The sequence below is a fragment of the Asparagus officinalis genome, chromosome 6, assembly GCF_001876935.1.
Source record: "Asparagus officinalis chromosome 6, Aspof.V1, whole genome shotgun sequence".
In the NCBI taxonomy this organism is placed as follows: domain Eukaryota; kingdom Viridiplantae; phylum Streptophyta; class Magnoliopsida; order Asparagales; family Asparagaceae; genus Asparagus; species Asparagus officinalis.
Window position 1 is genome coordinate 5,025,038 of NC_033799.1, and position 11,970 is coordinate 5,037,007.

The 11,970-nt window shown below is 38.8% G+C and overlaps 2 protein-coding genes across 2 annotated transcripts in view; both read left to right on the forward strand.

Moving 5' to 3' along the window:
• On the forward strand, positions 44 to 6,421 carry LOC109844813 (uncharacterized protein At4g04980-like). The gene is given in 11 exon segments (XM_020413964.1): positions 44 to 489; positions 578 to 754; positions 1,776 to 1,871; positions 2,198 to 2,318; positions 2,402 to 3,352; positions 3,399 to 3,423; positions 3,425 to 3,721; positions 3,796 to 3,961; positions 4,036 to 4,200; positions 4,288 to 4,440; positions 5,990 to 6,421. Coding segments are annotated over 11 exon segments (2,442 nt in total). The 5' UTR covers positions 44 to 384; the 3' UTR covers positions 6,176 to 6,421.
• LOC109844840 (uncharacterized ATP-dependent helicase C29A10.10c-like) overlaps positions 8,811 to 11,970 on the forward strand; it is a 12,326-nt gene continuing 9,166 nt past the window's right edge. Inside the window, exons 1-2 of the mRNA XM_020413992.1 lie at positions 8,811 to 8,934; positions 9,176 to 10,557. Of these exons, the coding sequence (XP_020269581.1) occupies positions 9,270 to 10,557 (1,288 nt within the window). The 5' untranslated portion in view covers positions 8,811 to 8,934; positions 9,176 to 9,269. The remainder of the gene's footprint in view (positions 8,935 to 9,175; positions 10,558 to 11,970) is intronic.

Below are 11,970 nucleotides of genomic sequence, written 5' to 3' on the forward strand. Positions count from 1 at the left end.
GGCTGGACCTATACTTCATGGGTCTATTCGCTACAAATAGAACTGCAAAGGTCCTATGCATAATTAACCCTTGATAATTATTATTATTTATAATTTTCCAATTTCCCTCCTTGTTTTCAGGAGGAAATTCTTCCTCTTGTTTTCTTCCCCAAATTTCATTTCTTTTCCTCTCCCCGAAGCTCAACGCCCCCATCGCAGCTCGTCTGCGATGTGGTGTCGTTTGCCTGTACCCTTTCTCTTCTCCTCCCACTGATCTCATGCGACAGCCTGCATGAATATTTCCCACTTTGTTATCTCGATTGTTATTTCCTGTCAACACCCATCGATATTGGGTATCTTGGTTTCCTCTTTATTCAATTATACACATCGCCATTTCCCCGAGAGATGGTTGCAGCAGCTTCCGCAGCCGAGAAGGACGCCGCATTGGGTCCCGCGCTCGCGACGAATGGCTCTTTCACATTCCAGCTCGCCGACATTGCCCATGATGAGGTATAACCGTTGCCCATCATGATGTCCATGTTGCACGTTACTTGTTTGATGAAATGCCGCAGTTACGTAAGTGCCCGATTTGATGCAGGCTTCTCTGGGTTTTAAAGAAATGTGGCCGCAGAAGGGATTCGTGCGGTGGAATACAATTGGCCATTGCGGGCAGGAGGCAGAGCCGTCCCTGCATGGGGTGCTCAAAGAGCACATTGCAAATTTCAGGAGAGCCCTCGAGCTTCCTCCTTTTAATGACTCTGTGTCGTTGCATGAGGTACTGAATTACTTTTTGATATCGGTTCAATAAGATTAGAACTATAAATTCTGGAGAAGTTTGTTGACAATAACAAGGGAATGTGTTCTGGCGCAAAAACATGGCTTGCCGGGTGATGATAGATATGTGTGTCCACCACACAAAGTCTCAAACTTATATATCTAAGGGTTAACTGCAAACATACCCCCTGTAGTATCACCCAATTGCAAATAGACCCCCCTCTAGTTATATTTATTGTGCATATACACCCTGTAGAATAGACCCCCTTAGTATTGGCCCAAGGGCGAGTACATGCCCTCAGTGAACTTTTTCAACTATTTTAGAAGTTAAAAAATAAGCAATTGGGTAGCTATTCTCACTAATATAACTAGAAGGGGTCTGTCCGCCTCCTCAAACATTTTTAACGATTTTACGAGTAAAAATAAGTTCACTTGAGGGTCTATTCGCGACAAATAGAACTAGAGGGGGTCTCTTTGCAATTGGGTGATGCTGCGGGGGGTCTGTTTGCAATTAACCCTATATCTAAACATATGTCCTATATAATTGATTGATGTATATGTTATTATGTGACAACGTTAGCCTCAAAATCCTAGCTTCTGTTCTGCCTTCAACTTCTAGTATTCAGGGTTAATATGGAAGCTGAGGAGTCATACAACCTCTCTTGCCTTAACAGGGAGAAAAGAGTTAGGCCAAGACTACTCGTATCATCTAATCAATATATGGAAAAATGTGAGTTTTTTGCTCACTTGCTCAGTCTCCTGCAAGTAATAAAGAAGTCATGTGAACTTCTACTAAAAAGTTTTATTGTCGCTTGAAAATTAATTAAATGCAGCGGTTGGTGTCCGGATGTTAGTTGGTTTAGCAGTACTTGACAAATGTTGGCTATGGATAATCTAGGGCTGCTGTAGGAAATATCTAGATACTTTTTTCATCTCATATGTTCTTAAATATTATTGTTCTACTAGCTAATTATTCTGTTTGAAATACTACTCTGACATTATTATGTTTGTCCGCCTAGTAGTTTTTGAGGAACACTTTGGAGGATCTCCTGCGAACGTATCCCAAGTGTGGGTCATGCATTCAGATCTCTGAAGTCAATCACGGATCTACACATCAGGTTAAATATAATTATAAATCTATTTTTTGTTGGAACTACCAAAAACATACACACGCGTCCATCTCAAATTGCATATAATGTTTCCTGCTTCTCTGGTTCATATATCTAATCTTCTCTTTGTTCGTCACTGTTTTTGTTCTCGCATTTTGGCATTTTTGTTCATGTACTTGCATATAGCATATACCTGGATTGAATGTTTGCTTGTGGTTTAAGGGACAGCGCCATTAATTTCTTTAGTAGGGCATGTTTTCTATCGTTGCTAGATTTTTTTAATCTCATTGCCTCTAGTAAAGATGATAACTGACAACAATGAGCCAAACTCTCAGGTACTGTTCTATTTTTACAAGGCCCTTAAGTCTGTTGGAGATTTATGGGCACAAAACCACTCTCAGAATTTTGCAATCGAGAAGGATGTATACTTGGAAACTTTGAGCTTTCACAAACTAGGTAAGCACTCTCCTTTTTATTTAGTAATAAAGACATTATACAAGAGTAATGCAGTTTTTCTTAATAATTATATTCTATTCTAGTTGAGAAAGTGCTTGAAAGGCTTAATTACATGAGTTCACGAGCAAAGGAGATGTTTGATCTCATGGATAATCACCAGGGAAAGTACTCCAGCTTTGGTTCTCCTCTCACCCCAACTTCGGTTCTTCCACCATCATCAGGGCGCCATTCAAATCCTAAAGAACTTTCGGTTTCAACATGCTTATCATCTCATATCCAGCCTATGAGACTTCAAGCCCTGGCAAAGTTGAAGCCATTGGATATGAAGCGACTATCTTTCCGAATGTTACCTCTCATTGTGGATCAAAAATCCATTCCCATGCATCAAAAGCATAAAATCGATGGTGAGCAGAAACTAGATCCTGTACAATCAGTAACAGTGGAGTCAAATGCAGATACTAAGAGCGATCCTGAAAGTAGATCTTATGAAGTTACAGCGCTCACGCATTCATCTCCAAATACTCATCAAGAAACAAGTATGGAATCGATGCCACATGACACGAACAAACATGATATCATAAGTGGTGATATAAATAGACCTTCTGAAGCTACAATACTAATTGCACCACCAACTATCCCCTTAATGCACCTGAGAGCTCCAAGCCATCAGTCTGAAACCCCTACACCTCCTTCAACTCCCATGGTGTTGCAAGGAGTATACATGCCATTTTTCGATTCCTCAATGAACATGGAGCCAGTTGCATATGCCATGACAATAGATAATTTTCAAGATTATTTCATGAATGACATGGATACTGAAAATAATTGTAAACCTTCTGAAGCTAGCTTATCTGCAACTCCACCACCTACCCCTACCCCAGAGTTGAGAGAACCACCAACACCAAAATCTCCAATTCCTCCACCACCTCCACCACCATCACAGAGCAAGTTGGCACCAATGCCTCCACCACTCCCACCACCTATAAAATCAGGATCGCCATCACAGCTGCCATTGCCATCTCCAGGCATCGGGAGTCTGCTGGCACTACCGCGCCATTCGACTGGATAAAATCGGATTAGGCCCGGCACCGCCGCGATTGCCACCTCAACATGGCATCCGCACCACCGGTAAAATCAGGGTCTGGCCCACCACCGCCTTTGCCACCGGGAGTCGCGAGATCAGGGGGCCCGCCACCTCCACCGGGGATGAAAGCACTACATTCGAAGAAAGATACGAAACTGAAAAGATCGAAACAGATGGGTAATTTGTATAGACTTCTCAAAGGGAAGGTAGAAGGTTCTAGTTTGAATGGGAGAACGTCTCATCGGAAAAAGACTGGGAGCAACTCTGGTGGAAATAGCGGCCAGGGAATGGCTGATGCATTAGCAGAGATAACAAAGAGGTCTGAACTCTTGTCACAAACTTGCGTTTTATCACAGTTATTGCCTCTAATTTTAATTGGTCTAATATCATCAGATCATCCTATTTTCAACAAATTGAAGAAGATGTTAAGAACCATTCTGCAGCTATTTTAGAGTTGAAATCTTCTATTGGTTCTTTTCGCACTAAGGACATGACTGACCTGACCAAATTCCACAAGCAAGTTGAGCTGCATCTTGAAAAGCTGACAGATGAATCACAGGTGACAAAATGCGAATTTGTTTTATCGAATAATAATTCTTTTTGTTAACCATGTTACTACTAATTGGACTCCAGGTATTAGCTAGATTTGAAGAGTTCCCTACAAAGAAGTTGGAGACTATAAGGATGGCTGTTGCATTGTACTCGAAGCTGGAGGCAATAGCTACAACTCTGAAGAGCTGGAAGGTGGTGAGCCCTGTTGCTCAGCAGCTTGAAAAAATTGAATCTTACTTTAACAAGGTAATTGCGAATGATGTTTGAATGAAAAATTAGTTTATCCAATGACAACTGAATTCTCAATATACTGATTGCTATATGTCGTCATAGATCAAGGAAGAAGTGGATGCTACAGACCGTAACAAAGACGAAGAATCCAAGAGATTCAAAAGCCACAACATTGAACTTGACTTCAGCGTCCTTTTGCGCATCAAGGAATCTATGGTTGATGTATCATCTAACTGCATAGAAGTGGCACTCAAGGTAAATTTAAGGGATCTTCCTATAGATTGTTTATAACTACACAATACTCTTTGTCAGCAGTACTCTTCATAACCTACTTATAACCTAAATCAACAGCCATGTTTATATAATTGTGAGATCAGTATTGGTAGATACCTAGGGTTAATCGGATAATTATGCATCTATTCTCCGCGTGCATGTGTACAGAGATGAGACTTAGATGTACATTTGAAGACATGTAAATTAAGAATCATCACAATTGATACTTCTGTCTTGTATAGTTATAGTTTATAAAGCAGGCCATGATATTTATTCAAAAAACATGAAAGCAAACTACTCTAATAAAAATTTTGGCCACCACGATTCTCATTAATTAAATAATCAGAATTCGAACTCCAAGATTCAGTCATAGCACATATGTTGAAAAGTACAAATAAATAACATTAAGGAACATGAAATTGTAGTGTAAAATACATAAAAATGTCTCACAATCATTGAGTGATTGATTCTCTTCTTTTATTTCTCGGGTCAAATTCAAGCAGTTCAGATCAGAAATTCACTAAAACGCATGAACTTGATTACAAGTAAAAGGGGTTGGAGTGAATTAGGTAACATAGAGTTATATATTGACGAGAGTATGAAATCTGCTTGAAACTCATAAACCAAAGAACAACAAACCCATTCACAATTAATATGAACAAGAACAGAGTTCCCCTATCTGAAACCGAAAGCATGTATCTACTTCGGCAAAAGATGATGGAAAATAAATATACTAGGAAATACGGGGAATAAAATTCTTCTTTTGCTCACCTTAATCAAATTAATCATAAGCAAAGTTACTATGAAGCAAAAGGTATCTCTTTCCTCCTTCCTTCCAGTAACCGAAGATAGAAATGGAATGTCCTGCTCAACTTTTCTTTATATCCAATTTTCTAGAACCAAACTAATTAAATAACTTATGCTCACAACCTCACAATTTGCACATTTTAGAATGGGACATTAACCTTCTATTCTTTTTAGAAGCACAATTGATTGCTATTATTTTTACTAAGTGCTTTTACTCATTCTATATCAACTAAGCAGTTTCCTTATCTTTTTTCTTTTACAAAATTGATTGTTTTGTAACAGGTTTATTAGGGAGCTATTTGAAATGACACAATTTGGTAAACTTCTCACAACTGTCAAAGCTCACAAAACCTACTATTTTCTTTGTCCTGCATTTCTCTTGGCATCATCTTGCCATCCTCCAATCCTTTCTCTTGGTTTGCCTCTCCTTGTGCAAACTCTATTTCCCCCTGCATCTACCTTTACGAACTTTCTCCACTAAATCTATTTCAATAACACTCCATCTTTATAAGCATTTAGAACTTGAACAATATATAAAACATCTTAATGATATGAAATCCTACCTTCAGGACTCTTAGATGAGCCCTTCATTAGAATGAATTTTTCAATATGTATTAGCAACAGGAGTCTAAGCTTATATTTGTATACCTAGGCCCTCTTACAAAAACAAGGTAGCTATATGAAATTGAAGCTATTCTGACTGAACTTTTTGCCGGGGTTGTAGGAGAGCAAGGAAGCAAGGGAAGCAGCTAAGGAGGTAAAGTCAAAATCTGGTAGCCCTTCAAAAATGCTATGGAGGGCATTTCAACTGGCATTCCGAGTTTATAATTTTGCTGGAGGCCAGGATGAGCGAGCAGATCGTCTAACAAGTGAATTGGCTACTGAAATAGAGACCCATCCTCAAATCTAGCGCTTGTGTTCTAGTGATTTCCTATTAAAGAGTATCCACAAACATAATTACATTATATGAAGAAATTTTACCATTTAACTGTCACAGTCCTTGGTTAACCAAGACCAATATCTGTTTTTGTGTTATTTCCAATTCTAAGCTCTCTTTCGAAAACTCTCCTGCCTATTGTTTGTCTATATAGCCTCAGTGTTATTGTTGTATCATTTTCTTTATTTATTTGGCTAATATATTTACTTGTATTCTGCATATGAGCTTTATGGTGGTGTTTCCCTAAATTTGCCTTGTTGCATATATTTGAATAAGATAAGATGGATATATCCTACTTTTTCCAAGATCAGAAGTTCCCTCTAACAACGGGATCTCCTTCATTTATTGCTTACTTGAATGTAAACTCTTAATGAAATTAACACGTATACTCATTTTGGGTATATTTTATATTTTCTTCTAACGCATGTAAGAGTTCTAATGTGTTTTTGCATACTAGATTTGTGTAATATACATTTATTACCGACTGGTGAGTTGCCGAATCTTTGGTTTGTGCATGTTATTCTTTGTTGCAAAACTTTGACATTATTATTTTTTTTTCCGTGAACTCTCGCAATATTTACTGTAGTCAATTTCTATTACAATAATTGTAGCAATTATTGTTTTTAAAAAAAACATTTTGCAGCCTATTTGGTCTTTACAGAAGAGATCATAGAGCAAGGAAGAAGCACATATTCTCATATAGTCACACTCTTTGCATCTTTTGGCAGACTAGACTTTGATTATGTCATTACTTATTAATTTTTTTGATAGACTAGACTTGATTATGTCATTACTTGTTAATTTCTAAAGGATATTTGAGTTGGTTCGTAATCGGAGCTTGACCCGTTTTCTTTTAGTTGTGGCACGAGATGAGAAAATACATAGAATTTAGCGCCTGCGGAAAAAGATTTTCATCTGACGTAGCTTGGTTTCCTAAGTTTGACTTGAAAAAAAAATCAAATTTCTGTGACTAATGATTAAAATGTCTGGAATCATTCGAACATAGTAAAAAAATCTGACCAGTTTCATTTATTTGTGGGGCTAATATCCAAATATGACAATATTTAGTGGGTGTTTAGGAGAGCTTAGTTTTTTTCGTCAAACTAGCTTTTTTTATATTTAAGTATTTGGTAAATCATCAATAAGATGATTTATAGGTCCCATTTAAAAAAGTTGGAATTCGAACTTTTGAAAAACTAGTTATAAGTTAACATAAGCTAGGTTCAACGAAGTAAATATTCTATTCATACAAATTCAATAAAACTTTTATCAAAAAAGTTAAAAGCCATAAAATACCAGCATCACTCATTAAGTTCCTGAAAATAGGACCGTCCAAATCACGCTGTGTGGGAATATAACAAAGGGTGAATTACCTTATAACTCCTAGAACTTTTAGCATTTTGCAGTAGTAGACCGTAATAACTTCTAAAAACATACTAAACCTCAAATAACTATTGGAACTGCAAAAAAAAACCCCAAATAAGTTTTAAGTATTTTGTAGAGGACCCCATGACGACATCAGTCCACATTCTGCATTGGCGATGTAGATAGATTCTAAATAGATATGGACCGGTGTCATCATAAGGGCTATCTGCAGAACCACACATATTTATTAGAGTTTCACGCAATCCCGATAATTACCGGGGGTCTATTGCGATTCTAGACGTTATTAGGGGTTTACTGCAAAACAGGGGTCTGTGTAATTTACCCTACAAGAGACCCACGATTACTGTCATATTCTCCGTTTCTATGAGTAGTACTCCACCAACCATCCAAGTACTCGCACATGTTTGGGGATGAACAGTATTTGGTACTTCGCTGACTTTTCAACCCCTCACGAGAAATAAACCCTCCTCAAGAAGTAGAAAGTATGTCCTGCAAATCCCCTAACTATCCAGCCCAAAATGCTAACTCGCCTGCGTTTGGAGCAAATTTTCGTCTTGCAATAAAGTTATCCATAGCCTTTATATCCCCCCAAAAAAAGAAAAATTAAATACGTCCAAAATAATAGAAACAAGCAAAAGTACAAAAGAGCAAGATGCCCAATTTTGACCTTTTGAACTGACCATCACCTAATTCCCCTTTTAAGGGGTTTTACATATGTACCCTCTTGATCATTGTTATTTGCGAATTACACCCCTCAACTTGATATTTGCAAATTCACGCGGCCATGCTGTAGTAACCTGCTGTAATTGCAGTCGTGGATGGATGGGAATCAGGGGTAGAAAAATCAAATAAAGGGGGGAAATGGGGGTATACTAAGGTTTTAGGGGATATTTTCAAATATCGATAAGTTGGGGTTATATGTGTTAAGAGAACACCTCCCCTGCCGTTATTTGCTGTTATGAGCCGACAGCTGATTCTTCAGTTCAAGATCCAACGGCGCAAAACGGCCCATTAACCCGGCAGCCCATGATACCTTATCTGCACGACTATTAAAGCCTGATGATCTCGAAGTACCCGGTCTGCTGCCTCTCGAGATCAACCAAAGCTCGAAACACAACCGGCTTAAGCAAACCAAAATAAACGGCGATGATTGGAGAAGACCGTTAGTTAAAATTGCCCGCGCGGCAGTACACCCGTACCCGACTTCTCGCTATGATGTAGATCTCCCCCCGTGGGAAAATAAAAACCCTAACAGGATCCTCATCGGACAACTAGAACTCTATAAATTCATCAATTGAAGCCAAGTCTTTTCGAGGAATCAGAATCAGCGATTTAGAGCGCTCGAGGTCAGCGATTCCAATCCTTTTCCCTATCTCTTAAAATTTCGATCTTTTTAGTTTTTCTTCGGGTTCTCTAGGAATTGAAGTGATTAGATGTTATTCATGTATCTTTTTAGTCGATTTTCTTGAATTTGTGGCCTTGAGAGATTCGATTTGAAGGTGATCGAATTATTGATCTGATAAAGCTTCGATTTTTTTTACCCTAAAGAGGTGGTATACATTAGTGGCTGGTTTAATGTTCATGCAGGTTTATTTGATTGATAGCATCAAAAGTGGTAATTTAGAGTGTACAGTTGGGTATATTAGGCAATTTGTTCGATTTATATGCGATTGCACATGAGATGGGTTCTCGAGGAGGAATTTCATTTGACCTTAATGAGCCCCCGGCGGAAGAGGAGGATGAGAAGGGGAGTGTGCCTCTTGTTTTGCCCCAAAAGTCTCTTCCAACATCGAATCTTCAGGCCTCCATTTTGCTTCTGTCTACAGAGGCGAGTTCTCGGATAGTAAATAATCATGCTTTCACACATGCATCTTCGGGTTCTGGGTTTCAACCGTTTGTTAGGTCCAGAAACTTGCAGGTTTCGAGGGAAGGGTCAAAACAGAAGGAAGAGGACTCGAATGCGGATGAAGCATCGACGTCTTTGACTGCAAATAGATGTGATGATAGTAGAGTTTCCCCTGTTGACAGAGAAGAAGGAGAACTGTGTGATATGGATGGGAATGATGATAGAACTCAGAATGTTGAAATTGAAGAGAAACATAAAGTAGCTGAAGACAATGAGTGTAGGAATAAAACAAATAACGATTCTAGGTTTACGGGGACTAGCAAAGGTGATGTAGGAGACAATGAGAAAGAAGGGAAACCTGAGCTTGGATTGGAATCAGAAGGCAGTGGAGATTTGAACTGTACTTCTAAGGGGGATGCTGTTGCAGATGGTCCAGAAGAACCTCCTGCAAGTTTGAAGTCTAAAGATATCAAAGGAGTTGAGGCAAGTCATGCAGCAAGAATTGCAAACAACCCTGGAAAGAGGCCTAAGTTCGATGAGCACAGGGAAGCAATGCTGGGAAAGAAAAGGGCTAGGCAGACTGTGTTTATCAATGCAGAGGATGTCAAGCATGCAGGTTCTATGAAGACCTCAACGCCAAAGAGACCAGCATCTTTTCCATCAATCGTTACTCGTACTGTAAAAGAAGCTAGTCGTAATAACTCTGCCGGGAATGAACGGCAGTCTATGACCAAGATTCAGAAGCAACCGAGTATGAACTCAGAATCAGGTAACCGTGTGGAGTGTAGTGACCTGAAGCCTGAGCCAAATGGCGATGTTAATTCTGGGTCACGTTCTCGATCCAAAAAAACTAATGGTAATGAATCCCCATCTGATTTATATTCACCTAGCACAGCTAAAGAGGATTCGTGGAAACAGTCTTCAGAGTCTAGGCAGTTTAAAAACCCACCAGCTTCATCTCGAAAACAAAATGCAACAGGTCAGAGTGTTACTGATCAAAAAACAGGTAGCAAAAAGCACCTTCCCCCTAAGAAGCAAACTTCAAATAATCTACAATATCAAGATACATCAGTGGAGCGGCTTCATCGAGAAGTGACAAACGATAAGTTTTGGCATCATCCAGGTTTGTATTTCCTTGATAAATTGTGACTTCTTTCTTTATGATTTCTTTCTTTACAGTCAATTTTGCTTCTTTTCTTTATGGTACTAGTTTTGCCTGCTAGAATGTAACTCTTGGTTGTTGGCAATGTATAATATGAAACGCGTGCTTATTTAGAATCAAATCAAAGTGATTGGATTAAGCAAAATACCAATAAGTGGCGAGAGTTTGATGCTTGAATCATTTTCTCATCTTGTCTTAAAAGGCAGGGGGAATGGATACCTCTCTGGACAAGTTGCTGTGCATATGAAGCACTGAAAAAGTTAAAACTACAAGAATATATAATTACAGGAATATGTATATTGTTAAAAGGGCTAGCATGTGACACCATTTTGTTAGCTGGTGTGTTTGATGATGTAGAGAACATCCACGCATCAACCCCATTATCTATGGTTGAAACACTGTTATAAATAGCGGTAAATAGCCCCGCAATAGCGGCGCTAATAGCGTTAGCGGTCCCTTCCCGCGACGCTATCGCCCGCTACGCTATTGCGCAATAGCGGTGACATATTGCGGAATATGTCTGTTTGCAAAAACGATCAATAGTGTGTCATAACGATAAATAGTGAGCGATTGCATTCGAAATTTGCTTTTTGACTGCTATTTAAAAGCGGTTTGAGGCTTATTTTTTTTAAATTAAACTCAACCATTGACCATTGCATTCCACCGTCTCCTGTGATTTTCAGCATACTCCTGCCACTTCTCATAGCCTCTGGAACCTATCTTGATACTTCCTCTTGATACTTACTCTCACCTCCTTCACCGTGAGCTCCTCTTAGGACAGTCCTGTCACCGCTAAGCTCTTCTTCTCGAAGACGACGACTTTTTGACTCCTCCAGTCACCTTTGGTATTATGTGATGATTACATGTCTATTTCATATTTAGGATCTCTTTAAATCATCCAATATGTACTTTTAGATTTCTTAGATTTTTCTTTAATTTTTTTTTAGTATTTATACATATCTAAATTAGACCGCTATTTGACTTTATGTTTTTTACCGCTATTTTATCACAATAGCCCGAAATAGCCTTAGCAATGCCTCACCGTTACGCGACGCTATCCGCTATCGATAACCTTGGTTGAAACAAGTTGTCGGTTTTTTTCGCAATAAAACCCATCATTTGTAATTATTAAATGCCCCTTCCTCTCTCTTGTCTTCAGCTGCTATCTTTTTTGCTTCTCCGGTTATCTCATTATTCCTAGATTTCGTTCCACGTTCTTCTCTTGCTATTTCTTCTCATCTCATTACATAATATAACATACTATTGAATTGTTGGATTTCAATTAATGATTTGTCCCAAACCAATCCTGCGCTCTCACTTAGGTTCGCTTTCACTAGTTAGGGTCTCCGTGTATTGCTTGCTTCCCTCGTCGGC